This window comes from Martes martes (assembly GCF_963455335.1).
Source record: "Martes martes genome assembly, chromosome: 17".
NCBI classification, from domain to species: Eukaryota; Metazoa; Chordata; class Mammalia; order Carnivora; family Mustelidae; genus Martes; species Martes martes.
The window spans coordinates 27,713,947-27,731,749 of NC_137905.1; the positions used below are offsets into that span (position 1 = coordinate 27,713,947).

General features: G+C 39.2%; 1 protein-coding gene across 1 annotated transcript; it reads left to right on the top strand.

The window, feature by feature from the left end:
* Positions 1-67: 67 nt before the first annotated feature.
* On the top strand, positions 68-16,899 carry NUDT21 (nudix hydrolase 21). The gene is made up of 7 exons (XM_080828913.1): positions 68-309; positions 3,677-3,877; positions 4,731-4,794; positions 9,366-9,455; positions 13,841-13,916; positions 15,190-15,304; positions 16,617-16,899. The coding sequence occupies exons 1-7, from the start codon at positions 194-196 to the stop codon at positions 16,636-16,638; spliced, it is 684 nt and encodes a 227-aa protein (XP_080685039.1). The 5' UTR covers positions 68-193; the 3' UTR covers positions 16,639-16,899.
* The last annotated feature ends 904 nt before the right edge of the window (positions 16,900-17,803 follow it).

Below are 17,803 nucleotides of genomic sequence, written 5' to 3' on the forward strand. Positions count from 1 at the left end.
CTGGCCTCCGCCTCTCTACTTCCTGCCGCCAGATGCTCCGGATGCACTTCCGGCGTTCCTTCCCCTCCTCTTGCGCTCTCATGTTAATGGCGGGTGGTGTCTGCTGAGGGGGACGCAAATAACCGCTACCGGCAAGGGAAAGTCTCCCTGCCTGCCCCACTTCCACTCTCCGCAAGTATTCGAGCTCGCCAGTATGTCCGTGGTGCCGCCTAATCGCTCACAAACCGGCTGGCCCCGGGGAGTCAACCAGTTCGGCAACAAGTACATCCAGCAGACCAAGCCCCTCACCCTGGAGCGCACCATCAACCTGTAAGTGCGGCCTGGCCTTCGCGCGCTGTATTCTCGGGCACCCCCTTTCCTCGTGAGCGCTCCGAAAGGCTCCCAATCTTCTTCCGGCGCGCCCCCCGCCCTCGGCGGGCTTCACACCTCCCCATCACCTCCACTCCCGCTGGCGAGTGCGCGCCTTTCTAGCTCCTGCGGGGCCCTTCGTGGTCCTCGAGCGCCACAGAGTTAGAGCCCTACTTGAGAGGGTTTTCTTTTCCTGGAGAGAAGGCTTGCTCCCATGCCCCTGGATTCAGTCATAATAGGAAAATCTCAAGTTTGCTCTTGAACTCCTCCCTTCCCCCGTCTCCAAGAGGAAACCATCTGCAGATCGTGTTCATTTTTCCTATCCAGTGTTTATATTTTCACGTCACGTATGTGGTATTGCTTTTGTGGGTTCTTCTTTGATATAAACGGTGTAATGTATCGTGTGCGCAGTTTTCATTTTTCTGTAGCAGTGAGCTTTGGAGAGCTAGCTATAATGCGTAGGTTTAGTTTTTTTTTTTCTCTCTTAACGGCTTAATTGATATTTGAGCTCCAGAATACACCACATTTTATTCATGTGCTCGGGGCCATCTGGCTTACCCTCTGCATTCACCTGTCTTCTCTCCGCAGCGACAGCAGCCAGGGAGCCGCAACTTGGGAGGGGGCCTACTGTTAAGGTTAGGCTTTCATTTAGACCGTGGAGGGAACCAGCGTGTAGCCCCAGAGAACCCATTATAGGCTGCGTTTTTATTTTCAACACTTTTCTCTTTGAATCCTTCAAGCTGTTGCATTTCGATGCCACTCTCCAAAGTTAATCTCGCAGTGGCAGGTAATTGGCATTGGAGTTCTGTCTGGCTCAAGAAATTTTTGGTGTTCTCTCTCTCTGTTTTTTTAATTGTTTCTGAGAGTTTGTGAGGCACCGTGGTGCTGACCCTAATGAAGGAAAGTGGCCAGTTTCTGGTCAGTGTTTAAAAAGTGCAAGGACTGGGGCGCCTGGGTGGCTCAGTCGATTAGGCGTCTGCCTTCTGCTCAGATTGTGATCCCAGAGTCCTGGGATCTAGCCCAGCATTAGGCTCCCTGCCCAGTGGGGAGCCGGGTTCTCCTCTCTCTGCCTACTACTCCCCTTGCTTGTGAGTTCTGTCAGATAAATAAATAAACAAATAAACAAAATCTTAAAAAAAAAAAAAGTGCAAGGATTTACTGATACTGGCGTTTCCATGAGAAACTTTAGGTGTTTCTCTATTTTACTTTCAAATAAAGAACTTTTCCCTTCAAAAATGATTTGAAATTGAAGCGATGATTGCTATTATTGTTTTACTTGGCAAAACAATTTGGCAAAAAAAATTTGGTGCTGGCATGGAAATTTAGACAATAAAAATACTGGGTTTATGAAATCTAGCTAGATTGATGTGTATATACAAGTTAATATCTCTAGCTATTACATCAACATAATAACAGTTTAATTTCATATCCCCTCTTTAAAACATCTTCATAAGATACCCGTGAAGCCGAAAAGGCAAATGTTCTTTTTAAAAATGTGAAAGCACAGCTTCTGGATTACTTTGGTAATTAGGAGTAGAGCTTGTGGTTTTTCCTTGATTTAACTCATTACTGGATCAATTTGCATCAAGTTACTATGTAGAATTAACATGGTGAAGTGTTTTTATTTTTACTCCATTAAAGTTATGGATTGATGAATTTACAGAATGTTTCCTCTCCTAGATAAATAGGGTATGCGGGAAGAAAACCCCAACACTGTTGTGAACTCAGTTCACCTGGGTGAATTATAATCTAACTTGAAAACAAGTCCTTTCTCCCCTACTATACTTTCTTTTAGGATGTACTACGTGAAAGTCTACTTTGTACCAGGCACTGGGCATAACTCTGGGTGTACAGTGGTGAGAAAGTAAGATGTAGTCCCTGCTTTGCAAAGTTCACAGTGTGATGGGAATAAAACGCATGTCCGGGCTGGCACTATGATTTCATACATGAAAATTCTTACATTTCATTTAGATGGCATCTCTATTGATACGAGAGCTAGACTTTACAGTATAGATATGTACAGCTATCCTTAATTCTTTCTAACTCAGGTTGTGAATACTAAATGTTGTTAATACATATAGAAAATTGCCTGGCGCATAGTACTGGGTGAAATTGTTGCGACTAGCAATGATGTTAGATTCAGCATTGGGTCTACTGGGGAAGTCCTTGAATTCCTTAAAGCTGCTTCATTCATGCCTAGAATCTGGCTTCAGTGTTAAGTTTTGACAACCTTGATTTGTTTACCTTTCAAGAATAGCTAAGTGGATTAATTATATAATTGCTGGCTTTTAATATTAAGTCATTTTTTTTAAAGATTTTATTTATTTGACAGACAGAGATCACAAGTAGGCAGAGAGGCAGGCAGAGAGAGAGAGAGAGAGGAGGAAGCAGGCTCCCTGCAGAGCAGACAGCCCGATTGGGGCTCGATCCCAGGACCCTGGGATCATGACCTGAGCCGAAGGCAGAGGCTTTAACCCACTGAGCCACCCAGGTGCCCAATATTAAGTCATTTTGATACGGCATAGGCAGGTGTGGTCAAAGCATTCTTACTCAAAGACTTATAATCAGAGGGTTCTTTACTGTAAGGATAATGATGGGGGGGTTACAAGGTGGTATGTTTGATTAAATATAAATAGGGGATTTTTAACTGTCTTTAAGGAAAAATTTGATATTTACTAGGCAAGATCTATCTTAATATGAGCTATATTTTGAATTCTTGCTAGAGGAGAGAATATTCAGATTAGATATGGTGGGCAAAGGATTCGAGTTACAAGAAGGGAAGAGTAAGGCTATTGGATAGAATACAAGCAGAAAGTCAAGGTTTATTTAGAGGGGACGGAAAAGTTCACCTGAAGAGGAAAGGGTTGTGGTACCAGAAAAGTCTAAGGATAGTTGACTGGGAGAAAAATAACTGCAGAGTTGATGGAAGGTGGTGGCTCACCTTGTAGAAAAAGAGATATTAGTTTTTAGCACCCATAATTAATAGAATTTCTGGTTAGATTAGTAGAAGATCCCAAGGGGACATTAGCCAGGTTGACAGTGTTAGTCTAACAGCCGTGATCTAAAACCAGAGGATTTCCAGATAGCCACTTCTCTAAGCATTTGAGGTGGTGTTATCTATACTTGAAAGTTCGAGTGTGGTGTAGCAACTTGATGTAATGGAAGCTGTGTCCTTACAGTCCAAAGAGCTGGATTCTGTGAAACTTTGGACAAAACCTGGTGTTTTCCAAACTTTTTTCCCCCATAGTTTCTTTGTATGTGTTTGGTATCTGTCATGGTAAATTACGGTCCTAAGTTCTCATGTTAGATATTTGTTTTTGGATCACAGGTACCCTCTTACCAATTATACTTTTGGTACAAAAGAGCCCCTCTATGAGAAGGACAGCTCTGTTGCAGCCAGATTTCAGCGCATGAGGGAGGAATTTGATAAAATTGGAATGAGAAGGACTGTAGAAGGGGTTCTGATTGTACATGAGCACCGGCTACCACATGTGTTACTGCTGCAGCTGGGAACAACTTTCTTCAAATTGTAAGTGTCATCGGAAGTTAGCAGCCAGACAACTTTTAATAGGATTGCTGTTTTATGCAGTTTTGGAAGACCATTTTTGACTTTAGTCACTAGGTTACATAAGCACTGCTGTTAACGGAGTCTTTAGAAAGAGAAAATCATTTCATTTTTCAGTGTAATGCTCTTTTATTCCTTAACTGGCAATCTGCATATTTCTGTACATTGTTGTTAAGAACTGAGCTTGATAGAAGCTTCATGAAGCAGATTAGTCGAAGTTCAATTTCTAGATGTCATTGTACCATTACTAAGAACAAGTGATATTATTTCTTTCTTAGGATGAATGGTGTTTCTGATTCTTAAAACGACTTGCATTTTTATAGGTGACTGTTCAGTTTTATCACTTAAACTCGTAAATATCTCCGTATTATACATTCAGTGCACAACCATTTGACCAGATTGTACCAAAAAGAGAGGTTTCAAATCCTTAGTTTGGAATTCTTGAAGAATGTCGCATTTTTCAGACCGAAAAAATGTGGTCCATTGCCTCTTTGGGCATTTCTAGAATCCATTATGACCAGATTGCCTTCCAGAGAGAAGAGAGTGGGATAGACTGGTGGCTAGAAGTTGTTTGTTATGTTACATACTTTGTTTAAAACTAGGGTTTGTGCACTGTTAGTCTGGTGAATTAAAAGGATGAGTTCAATTTTCTAGCACATTCTTCCCCCTCCCTTTTATATTTGTTTGCTCTAATTGCCTTATGTGACACTGAAATATGAGTTATTCAGTTAGATGATAGAAATAATTATTATTGTGTTCTTCCTGTTATCCTAAAATTGTTTTAAGTTGAAAGCTGAAATTCTTAACCTTTATACAGACCTGGTGGTGAACTTAACCCAGGAGAAGATGAAGTTGAAGGACTAAAACGCTTAATGACAGAGGTATTTCTCCATTTAACCACTTTGGCGGTTTTATCCTTGCCCATCTGAACACCATCAACTGAATGGATAAATAGGCTTTTTATCTTTTTTATTTTTAAGTTTATTTTGAATAGTTTTCACTAAATCTTAAACAACAGAGTGTTAGTACTATGTTTACTTTCTGTAGGTTGAACTAGAGCTTAACACTTTTTTCCATTGAAGTGCTGATGTAACAATAAGGGTTAATAAAAGCCAACATTTTATTGAGTACTTACTTTGCTAGGCATTGTTCTGGGTGCTTTACAGGCAGTAGTTCCTTCAGCTGTCACAACAGCCCTAGGGAGAAGTAATGTTATTAATCCCATTTTACCAAAAGGGAAACTAGGCACAGAGGGTTCAGATAACTTCTTGATGTTTGCAGGTAGTTTGTCATGGAGCTGGAGATCGGAATACAGTTAGTTTTGTTGCGGTGTAGGCTGCTATAGGGTTTTTGACAAGAGTGATTCCTGTTAAAAAGCTAATTTCATTTTTGACATATCTTTTAAGCTTTACCCACATTGTGCTACCTTTTAAAAGTCACTCTAATGTCTGTCTCTAAAGACTTGAGGCCAAATGCATAGATGCTCCAGGTTTTGAAGTTAACAGATTGTTTTTATTATTATTTTTCTTTTTTTTAGCACACAGTCCTTCCCTCTTTAATTACAAAACTAATACACATTATGTGCAAAAACCTTGGCAAGTACAGAAAAGCAGGAGAAACAAAACTAAAATCACCTGTAATTCTACCACTTTGACCTATTGGTTTATCTCTCAGTGTTTTTTTGAGTACATTATACCTTTTAAATATTGTGCTGTGCTTGGACTTCCGTTTACATGTGGTTGATTGAACCTATTTGCTTAACTCAGTTCCTTCTCAGAAATCCACCAAGAAGGAAGTAAAGGGTTTTTTAAAAGATAGAAATTCAGTAGGATTGAAGGAGTTTAAGATGAGACAATTGCAAAAAAGAATTTTTAGAAGCTAGAAAAGCAGATGGGCAAATCACATCTGACTTAGCGGAAACCTCAGCCCAGCAGGGGGTAGTTCAGGACTTTGCACTTCATAGCACCACACAGGCTGAGGAATTGGAAGTGCCAGGTGCCCCTGAAAGTGGGAGCATGCATGGACTGGAAAACTGGATTGTTAGTCTGTATTTCTATATCTAGATTGTCTTGCATACTTTTTCCAGTTAGGTAAAAATTGGCTGGTGATTGATTGTCGGTAGAGATTGACTCAGAAAACACTAAACAATGAAAAAATAGAAGGGATAAGGAGAATAAATGAGAGTTTATATCCTGAATAGTGAGACTTACAGATTTCTACTACACTGATAGAATTGTGACAATTAAGCTTATATACTCCAGCTGAAGGTTGGAGGTTTTGTTTCTGGAGACAGTGACCAGTCCAAAAAAACGCCTCCAGATGATGATACTTGGGAATCTTCCCAAAGAATAGTGTGGCCCTGCCACTCAGGGTGACGGCTAATCACCTTAGTACTTTACCCTTAATTGTGAGCCAGGCTCTTGGAGAAAGTGTCTTAACAAGAAAGAGATCAAAAGAAGCAAATGAGGGGCGCCTGGATGACTCAGTGGGTTAAAGCCTCTGCCTTTGGCTCAGGTCATGATCCCAGGGTCCTGGGATCGAGCCCCGTGTCGGGCTCTCTGCTCAGCGGGAAGCTTGCTTCTCTTCCTCTCTCTCTGCCTGCCTCTCTGCCTACTTGTGATCTCTGTCTGTCAAATAAATAAAATCTTTAAAAAAAACAAAAGCAAATGGAACTCAACAGAAACATAATTCAGCAATCAATAAAATTATAATCTGCATGTGATGAGAGGAGATAGCTCATCTGTGGAACCCTGGGCCATAAAAAAACTATTGAACCAATGAGAAAGAACTCATGAGTATTTTAAAAAAGTGTTAGAAACAAAACATTCACTAGAGGGTTAAAAGATTGAATTGAGGAAATCTAGAAAGTAGGAAGAAAAGGAAAAACAGAGGTGAGAAAAGATAAAATTCCAGAAGGAATTTTATTCCTTCCAGAAGGAATTCCAGAAGGACCAAAATAGATGATAGACAAATAGAGCAGAGGAAGAATATCAAAGCAATAATTCAAGAAAATTTCCCAAACTTAAAGAACATGAGTTTTCAGATCAGAAAAACCTACTGTCCTGCCCTTTATAATGAATGTTAAAAGATTCATGCAAAGACATATCATCATGAAAGTTTAAATCAGTAAGGCTAAAGAGAAGATCTTAAAAACTTCAGCAGAGTTAGGAAGTGGAGGGGAGACATGAGTTAAATACAAAGCATCATCAGAAAAGGTATTGACTTCCTAGAAATAATACTGGAAGTTAAAAGGTCTTGTAACATGCCTTCATAATTCTGAGAGAGCATGATTGCTGCTGTAGAATTCTCTGTATAATCAAACCATAAATCCAGTGTGCAGGTAAAACTATTTCCAAACATACAGAATTTTCAGAAATACAGATCTTGTAACTTTTCTCAGGAAGCTACTAGAGGGTGTTGACTACCAGAATGAAAGGAAAAACTAAGAAGATACAGGATTCAGAAAATAGAGAGGATCTAACAACATAGGAGAGAGGCAGAGGGAAGCCCTAGGACTCCAGTTGTGAGGCAGGGTTGAGAGCATTACAGACCCGAGGAGGATGATAGAAAGTGTTGCTTGGGGGGGAAAAATGAAATTGACAGAATAATTGACATTTGAATTGAGAAGAAATTTAAGTTCTTGGGAGAATGTGGACATGAAGTAGTGATAGTGAGTGATAGATGTATGAAACAGTTATTAACTCTAAAAAGGATAGTTGTGTAGTAAGAAGTGCAATTATAGTTTACTCAACACTGGTGTGTCCTGAGTCACCTAGTCATAGTAATTTAAATACTGAATGCAGTCTTTTTTTTTTTTTTTAAAGATTTTATTTATTTATTTGACAGACAGATCACAAGTAGACAGTGAGGCGGGCAGAGAGAAAGAGGGAGAAGCAGGCTCCCTGCTGAGCAGAGAGCCCAATGCGAGGTTCGATCCCAGGACCCTGGGATCATGACCTGAGCCGAAGGCAGCGGCTTTAACCCACTGAGCCACCCAGGTGCCCCCTGAATGCAGTCTTAACCAAATACGGATTATGGGAGGATGGTAGAAGAGAAAGTATGAATGGAGGATATAGTTTAAATATCCAAATTCTCACTCACAGTAGGAGGGTGTTAATTGCTTTTTTTCTTTAGGTTTATAAAAATGTAAAGTAATCAAGAAATGACCAAAAAGCATGCATGAAAAGTATAACTGTAGTGGAGAAACCTGATAAACAGTACCTCAGCCCAAGTGACCAAGGTTAACATCAGTAAAAGTCGTGTCTGTGTAATATGCTCTTGACATGATGTAATGAGAATGGTACTTTAGCTTGGTGGTCTTCCTCTCTAAACTCCCCAAATTCCATAATCCCTGTCTAACTGAGGGGCATGTTATTAAATATTTCATTAGTGTTCCTCAAAACTATGAAGATCATCAAAAACAAAGAATCTGAGAAACTGTTACAGTCTATAGGAAAAATTACAATTAAATGTAATGTAAGAGGAAGAGGAAATTTATATCTTTACAAAAGAAGGAAATTCTGGGACTGGAAAGGACATGAGTTAAAAACTAACTAACCTTTCAGTTAGTAAAGTAACAGTATTGGTTCATTAGTTGTGACAAATGTGCTAGTATAAGATGTTAATAGGGGAAACTGGCTGTGGGATACATAGGAAGTTTGTACCATATTTGCATTTTTTTCTATAAATGTGAAACTAAAACAGTTTGATTTTTTGTTTCAGCTTTTTATTTAAATTCTAGTCAGTTAACATACAGTGTTAGGGGTAGAATTTAGTGATTCATCACTTAATTTAATACCCAGTGCTCATCACAATTGTCCTTAATACTCATCTCCCATCCAGCCCACACACCAGTCCGCCCTGCTCACCTCCCCTCTAGCAACCCTCTGGAACTAAAATAGTTTCTTTAAAAACAAGGTGAATGCTTGTGAAAAGTAGAGGCGAGTATGGGGGAAAAACGTTAAGAGTTGAAAGTTGTAGCCAATGGAAATGGGGAAAGTGGGACAGGGAACTGCTCTTCTCATTGTAGACCTTGTAGAACCATGTTTGACCAATTAAAACATATAGAGTATAATTTTGATTAAAATAACTTAAGTTTAATATTATGCCACACAGATTTATAAAAATGAAAGTTTTTTCCTATAATTTAGTTAGGTGGTGATTTACACAAGCTACAGTTGATTCTAGTAAAACTATTGTATGTATGGCATTGGGTTATCTAAGAAATTGGTCACCTTTGGTTTTTCTTGTGTGGCCAGGGCATAACAACAGATTTGTTGGTCCTATATAGTTACGCTGTTGCTAGATTGCCATTTTGGAACTAATAGTTATGTCTTGGGCCAAATGACATAGATAATAGTAGACGAGAAATTATAAAGAGGAGATTTATATCTTTACAAAAGAAGTATATTAATGGGTAGGTATTACTGGTTGTATTATTTCTTTTTGACAGATACTAGGTCGTCAAGATGGTGTCCTGCAAGACTGGGTCATTGATGACTGCATTGGTAACTGGTGGAGACCAAATTTTGAACCTCCTCAGGTCAGTGTTCTTTTCTATTTGCTGGGCATTTAGGGAAGTAGAAAACTACTTTAATTCCAGCCTTTGGAAAAGATTATAGCAGAATTTGACTTTCTCTCTCATTAATGTAGATAAAAAATTTAAAAAATCAAGCATTTTTTTCTTTTGAAGAAAAATTTCACATATACAAAAGTAGGAATAATAAAAGTCCATGAATCCCATTACCTGACTTCCACCTTCAACAGTTAGCAGCTCACGGTCAGACTTCACCTGGCACTCTTTTCCCCTCCCTCAACTTCGATTATTTTGGAACAAGTCCTAGGTAATCATGTCAAATATAAATATTTTAGTATATGTCTCTAAAACGTAAGGGTCTCTTTAAAAACATAATACAGTATACATTCTCACACTAAGAGTAAGGAATTATTCCATAATATCATTAAATATGTGTATCTCTGACTAGTTTCAAGCTTGTATTTTGTTTTCTGATTTGTTTAAATTAGGATAGTCTCTTAAGTCTCTTTTGGCTGGTCACTTTCCTGGTTCTCTTTTTTCCCCCTCATAATTTATTAATAAAAACAAGCTTTTTAAAGTCCTTTGTGTTCGCATTGCTGATTGCACCTGCCTGTTGTCATTGAATGTGTAGTTCTTTCGCTTCTGTCCTATAAACTGGTAGATCAAGAAACTGAATTTGGCTGGTGGGGAAGTACAAGGCTCACCCGAGGTGGTGTATTGTTTAATTTCTGCATAATAAGTTACCCCTAAACTTAGCAGTTTAAGACAGCAGACATTTGTTATCTTCATTTCTCAAGGTCAGACATCTGGGAGCTGCCTAGCTGGGTGGTTCTGGCTCATGGTCTCTCAAGAGGTTTTGGTCAGGCTGTCAGCTGGGATTGCGTCACCTCAAGGCTGGACTAGGGCTGAAGGATCTGATCCCAGGTTCACGCATGTGTTTGTTAGCAGGCCTTTCTTCCTGCGCTGTTGGACTGAAGGCTTCAGTTCCTTGTTGGGTGTTGACCTGAAGGCGCTCTCTGTTACCAGGAGAGTGTCTCCATAGGGTAACTCCCAGTGAGGCAGCTGGCTTCCCCTAGAGCTTGAGATCCGAGGTGGAGAAAGTGACAGCAAGAAAGCTGTGGTCTGTATAATCTAATCTTGACAGTGACATACTGTCACTTCTGTGTGCTACTGGTCACACAAGCCAACATAGTACATTGTGGGAGGGGACTACACAAAAGTGTGCATACCAGGAAACGGGTCGCTGGGGGTCATCTTGGGGGATGGCCCTCACAGACAGTACCATGCACTTCCATCAGAAGTTTTATAATGTCTGGTTATGTCTTTTTGTAATGTTCGCTGCTCGTGGATAATAGTTTTTTGGGCTTATTAATTCATTAGGGTTTTCGTCCTTTTATTTATTTTTTTTTTAAAAAGATTTAATTAATTTACTTATTTGACAGAGAGATCACAAGTAGGCAGAGAGGCAGGCAGAGAGAGAGGAGGAAGCAGGCTCCCCGCTGAGCAGAGAGCCCAATGTGGGGCTTGATCCCAGGACCCTGGGATCGTGACCTGAGCGGAAGGCAGAGGCTCTAACCCACTGAGCCACCCAGGTGCCCCGTTTGTGATCCTTTTATTAAGGGAAATTTCTCTCATCAACTATTTGGTTACCCTGAGGTATAATTTATGTAGGAAAGAATAGATGCTTCTTTTCAGAAGAATGAGTTAATTTATTAGTATCCTTCAAAGACTTTATTCACAAGAAAGAGTAAGACAGAGACTTGGGTGCAGATAGATTGTTTGGGAAGTGATCCCAGAAAACAATAGACTGATGAGACTGATGGGGGAATTACAGCTATGGGCAACTGGATCGATCCTGCTAAGGACTGTGAGGAACGATATGCAATGTATCTTAAAATTGTTCATTAGAAGGATGGAAGGCTGGAGACTCCTACCCCATTGGATGAGGGTTGTATTAACTCCCTTGTACTTTCATGTTGAGTCAGAGCACAGGTTGTGAGATTTTCTGGGGCTTTAGAAACTCTTTGAGGCTGAAAAGCAGAGAGTGAGACAGTGGCAGTAAGCTGGGAGCTTTCTGGCAATTTCCAACACAGCTGCCCTGAAATCTGAGGTGGGACGAGATCTGACGGGGTGGTAATCAGGTAATTCGGGGCCAAAAAGCATGTGGTTCAGTGACCTTTTAAAGTGTCCTATGACATCATGGTTTAAATATATTCCTTGTGTTCTAATCCATTGTAATGATTGATAATGGTACTGAGCTCAAATTTTCTTACCTTTAACTGATGGGAGACTCTGATCCTGAATCCTGTTAACAAGGCTTTATGACTTAGATCGCTTCTTTGCATGACAGCATGTTCCAGGCCAAGAATTATATAAAATATCAGCCAAGCAAAAGACAATTATGTCCTCCTCTTCCTTCCGACTCTCTGATATAGCTGAGGGATAGGAAGAGAAGGTGCTGTGGGAGCTGGCGCTAGTTCTCACCACTTGAAAATTGCCTCGGCTTTCAGAAAGTATAATTTCATCTGAAAATAGTGAGGTTCCTGGTCCGAAGGTACATAAAACGATTATTGTTAATGTTTTTTTGGTTTCTAAGCCTTCTTTGATCAATCTGGAAGCCCAGTAATAACACAAAAGTTTTTCAGGCTTCTCTCTGAATACCCTCATTCATCTCCCCTACCAAAGTCCTAGGACAGTTGCCTTCATGGATGGAACCCTGTGGGGTTGGCTCTGCTAGCATGAGATGCAGCGTAAGTATCGTGTGTTCATTTCATACACTTGGAGTAGTGGTTAGGTGTCAGTGGGAAAAGAGCATGACACCATCTCCCTATCTTTGTATAAAGTGCAGTTGGCTTAAAATAAACTCCAAGATGAAGACTGGAGAAGAAAGTTTTTTTTTTTTCTTTTAAAGATTTTATTTTATTTGACAGAGAGATAGATCACAAGTAGGTAGAGAGGCAGGCAGAGAGAGAGGGAAGCAGGCTCTGCTGAGCAGAGAGCCCGACTTGGGGCTTAATCTCAGGACTCTGGGATCATGACCTGAACCAAAGGCAGAGGCTTTAACCCACTGAGCCACCCAGGTGCCCCTGGAGAAGAAAGTATTAAAAGAAGAGGAACATACAGCCCCAAGTAGAAGAAAATGGGGTAATGTCAGTCACTTTGGTTTGGTCATGGTTTAGGAGCTTTTGTTGTATGTGAACCACAGGTCTCCTGTAGCCTTTGCTGTTCAGACTACTTCTCACTGCTCTATCATTGCCAGTGTGCCTGGTTTTCATGACCATGTAGGGCACCTCCAAAGCCTGGAACAGTTGTCTTCATTTATCATACCTTAGGGATGGCTCTGATGTATCATTATTCTAACTCGAATACCGGGATGTTGAGTGGGGTGGAATAGTGGGAAATAACAGGCTTTTATGATCAGACAAGGGTTGAATAGATGAGGTTGAATCCTGGTATCATTACTTAGTTGTGTAGTCTTGGGAAAGACTTGCAGCTTCTCAGTGTAAGTTCTTACATAAAATGTGAGTGGTGTTTCCTCCTTTCGGCAGCCTCTGTTTTATCCTACTCTCCCCTTATATCTATTTTCAGCATTTTCCAGTTCCCCTGCCCTCAAAATACAACTCCCAAAGCCAGAGTAGATTTTTCTGAATGTATGTGGGGGGATGCAGGTGAGTTATGTACCTCTGACTTTTCAAATTCACTATGCCAGAATTCTTTCTGGCATAACCTCCCCTCGCTAATTCTCTTTAGAATCCCTTAAGTTCTCCAAAACATCTTCTCCATTTTCACAAGCAACTTTACTCTTTCTAGCTGACAGGACTCCACTGAGACTTTTGGTTTCTGAACATTCTTTGATCAAACTAGAAGCTCAGTAATAACACACAAGTTTTCCAGGCTGGTGTTCCTAAAATGTGTGTTGGGGGGTGTGTGTGTGTGTGAAACATTGTTGTTGGAACACTGCCTTGTCAAATACCTCAAAGGGCATATTTAGACTTCTAATATAGTAAACTTCTTTGGGTTGTAAGTTTCTCAAGCTGTACATCCTGTGACTACACCTAAAATTGATTTGAATGGATAAATGGCTTACTACTCGTTATGTTGTATTTATCAAGCATTTATCTTTCAGAACATCTGTTAGGTACCAGGTTCTGGTAAAGGGAAGACTAGAAAGAGTTCTGTTTCTCCCAACAGTTTATGCTGTATTGGGAAAGAAACATAGAAAGAAATGAAACCACAGCATACATGTTAAAATTGTGTTGGGATTATGAGGAACTTGGTCTCAGGGTTGATACTTGATCTTAACGTCTGAAATGGAAGAAGTTGATAAATAAAGGCATGGAGGTGTGAGGAAGGTCTTGGCAAATACAAATTATTCTCTTTTGTGATTTTAGTACCCGTATATTCCTGCACATATTACAAAGCCTAAGGAACATAAGAAGTTGTTTTTGGTTCAACTTCAAGAGAAAGGTAAGTTATTTTGCTTTTGAATGCAGCCATCTGAAAACTTTTGTAGAGTAATTTCAAGAATATTTTTATTTGAGTTTTCTCCAAGTTCCTTGAATTTTGAATTTATTGTGAAAATAAAAACATATACTATGTATATACAGAATTAACCACCTTTTTTTTTTTAAGATTTTATTTATTTATTTGACAGACAGAGAGCACAAGTAGGCAGAGAGGCAGGCAGAGAGAGAGGAAGGGAAGCAGGCTCCCTGCTGAGCAGAGAGCCCGATGTGGGGCTCGATTCCAGGACCCTGGGATCATGACCCGAGCCAAAGGTAGAGGCTTTAACCCACTGAGCCACCCAGGCGCCCCATTAACCACTTTTTTAAAAAAAGATTTTACTTTGTTTATTTTTTAAAGATCTTATTTATTTATTTGAGAGAGTGTGAGTGTGAGCATAAGCAGGAGGAGCAGCAGAGAGAGAGAGAGAGACTCTCAAGTGGACTCCACACTGAGCACAGAGGCCTGAGCTGAAATCAAGAGTCAGACATTTAACTGACTAAGCCACCCAGGCGCCCCAGAATTAACTAGTTCTTCACATAGATGTGCCAGTCATGCTATAGGGGGAAGAGTAAGTTTTATGAGAGCCTAAAATACCTGATAGTAGTGTTTTAAAATAACTGTTTAGCTTTTGGTACTGATATTCTCATTGTGATAAACTGAAACTTTTAGGAGACAGAGGAATTAATTTTTTAGATGCCACCTTTAGGCTTGTTGTACATTTTAACAAATATTTCTTGTCATAGTCTTAAAATGGAATTCAAAATAAATTATAAACCCGAAGGCTCGGCTCTTCTCCCTTTGTTTCCAGGGCCAGCACTTATAATGTGCTCGTGCTTGTTAATAACACTGACTATGAACTTTGGTTGAAAGATACAACCAAAATGGAGTGCTTGGGTGGCTCAGTTGATTAAGCATCTGCCTTGGGCTTTGTCATGATCCCAGCCTGAGATTGAGCCCCTCATCAGACTCCCTGCTCAGCAGGGAGCCTGGTTCTTTCTCTCCCTCTGCCTGCCACTCCCCCTGCTTGTGCTCACTCTCTCTCTCTCTCTCCCTCTCATTCTGTCAAATGAATAAGTAAAACCTTTAAAAAAAAAGATACAACCAAAATGTGTTAAGGAGAATTACCTTTTTCCTCAGGAGTTTCTCAAATATAAAATGGGTGATTACTTTATAAATGAATTGTAAGCAGTGATTGTCTAAGAATTTATGGAAAATGTATACTGTTTTATTTTAGCCTTGTTTGCAGTCCCTAAAAATTACAAGCTTGTAGCTGCACCATTGTTTGAATTGTATGACAATGCACCAGGATATGGACCCATCATTTCTAGTCTCCCTCAGCTTCTGAGCAGGTATGGGAAGTTGAACATTTTGTGGCTGATTGATCTAAATTGCCAGATTTAAGATATTCTGAACTGTTTGACAAAGGATAGTTATGAATTTTGGTCTTTAAGGAAACTAAGACTGTAGATGGTTTCTTGGCTCATGCACAAGCCATAGATGAAGTATGACTGACTAAAAGTATCCCCAGACTCCAAGTTGCAGCAAATTCCGGTATTTGGGTGAATGTTCTTCTCCACATCCGATATTTTTGTTACTTTTAAGTTTGAAGCCTTCATTCAAAGAGGAGATGATAAAATGGCAGTCAGCACAGTATAATAAAATTGAGGGGAATTACCTATGTGAAAATGTGGAGAATTACATCTTTGTGTAAGATGTTCTCTTTCTTCTTTGAAATGTGCTATATTTAGGTCTACTGGGATATGAGGGATTAATTCCTGAATTTTTACATACATGGAGTTTATTTTTTGTTTTGTTTGTTTTTGGTAGAGACAGGTATAAGAAAGGTGTTTTTAAGAAAAGTGACTTGTACTGGTTGATGTTCTTAGAGTCTTCTGTAGATAGACCACAGGGCAATGTGGTGGCTAAGATTATAGACACTGTGGGCAGTGTTTGGATTTGAATTCCATCTTTAATAACTTCCTGGTAGCATGACCTTGGACAAATGATTATACCTATTTGCTTATTTCTTCACCTGTAAATCAGGGTTGTAGTCCCCACTTCATAGAATTATGAGGAGCAAGTGAAAAAATGCATGTAAAGTGCTTACAACAGTGCCAGGCTCCTGGTAGATGCTTAATAAATATTAGTTCAAAAACAGTTCTAACAGTGATTTTGGCCTTCTCTTATTCAACCTTATTGAGTATGAAATTGAAATTGGTTCTTTCCATTTTGTTATACTAGTCAAACTTTTATCTTCTGCATCTCTTCTTTGGTCTGCTGTTGAGTTAAAAGTTGAAGTGTGAGATATGATAAAGAGTCATATAATTCATTTATTTGAACACTGCTTGTCCGGTATCAGGAACTGTGCTGAGTGGCATAATACAATGAGTTAAAAAATTTTCCTTCTCTCAAGGAACTTTTTAGTGGATAATTAATCAAATGTACACTCTTAAATTTTTTTTTTTAGTTGTGAGGGTTTAGCAACACTATTATTTAATGTGTAAGATGAGACAGGTCAGATAAAAGGATGTTTTGGTGTAGAAATGCCAAAAATGTTAAGGGAGGGTAGAAATGTCCAAATTTCTTTATCATCTAAGATAAAAAAAAAACTTTGTAAATAATGCTGTTTTTAATAAAGATATTGTTCTTTCTAAAATTCAGGTTCAATTTTATATACAACTGAATTCCTGCACAGTGGAGAAGTAAAAGAAGCCGTCTCTGTGAGCACAGCTATACACAGTGTAGAATAAATATGGTAGAAAAGGTTTTTTTGGTTTTTATCTCTTTCCCAATCCCTAAATTGCTACCTACTTTCTGTTGTTTGAATAGTAAAGTTAACATGAAGAACTAGATGGTGGTGTAAACAAATGTGATAATGTTTAATTTACTTTTGGTTCTACTCATACTTTTTTGTACAACATTAAAGAATATGAACTTCTTTCTATTTGTATTTTTTTTCTTTTTTAAATTTTCACATTAAACTTGTAAAATTCTCACAGGTGAGGACTGTTTTTTTCCCCCTACTCCTAGGGTGGTGATGTTGAGACAATGGCAGGTTTAGATTAGTCGAGTATGTGGGACCCTTGTTCTGATACCATTTTGGGGAATATACTCCAAGACTGTGTTCTAGATTTTTGTGATGAGGAACTTCTGTTACTTTTGGGAACTAGATTTGCTTGATGGAGTCCTGAGGTGCAATTCCTGAACCAAATAATACACTTTGAGTTGTACTCCCAGTATGTTACTAACTGGTACATTTCATACTGATGTATTCAGACCTTTGTTCACAAGCAACAGACCTTAAACATATGGGAAGCCATTAAAATTGGCTAGATTAGGGAAACTCATGGAAGGTGGTATAAAAAGAGACCTATTGAGAACTGACTGAGTATTTTTCCCTTCATATAATGGGTGTATTATTTGTGTTGTGAAATTATGTGTTTTAGTTATTCTTAGGGCTGTGGTAAAATGGTGATCTGTGAAGGAAGTTTTTAAAAATGGGTCTGTTAGGTTTTGACTCTTGGATTACAAAGTTAGTTATTTCAGTTCATATCTATAGAAATGAAAATTTGGTTTTAGCAATGACAAGCCTTGTCAAAAATATTTTGGGGTAATTTGAATCTGCTGAAATCTAAAGACAGGATAGGGGATAGATTTTGTTAGCCTACGGGAAAAATACCAAATTTAAAGTTTTTTAAAATAACAACTGCTAAATTAGGAACAGGTTTTGGGGAATAAAAAATGATTCTTAGGGCAAAGGAGTGTGCTGGCTGTGTCATTGCTTAATGGTCCAAGTATGTTGTGCATGCCTTATAACAAGTGTGATGACTGCAGGCTTAATGAACAGG

What these genes read in the sequence shown, in the direction of transcription:
- NUDT21 (XM_080828913.1), top strand. Translation starts at nt 194, where the DNA reads ATGTCCGTGGTGCCGCCTAATCGCTCACAAACCGGCTGGCCCCGGGGA. An exon ending in CTGGAGCGCACCATCAACCT is followed by an intron (nt 310 to 3,676) that starts GTAAGTGCGGCC and finishes TTTGGATCACAG; the next exon opens with GTACCCTCTTACCAATTATA. An exon ending in CAAATTTTGAACCTCCTCAG is followed by an intron (nt 9,456 to 13,840) that starts GTCAGTGTTCTT and finishes TTGTGATTTTAG; the next exon opens with TACCCGTATATTCCTGCACA.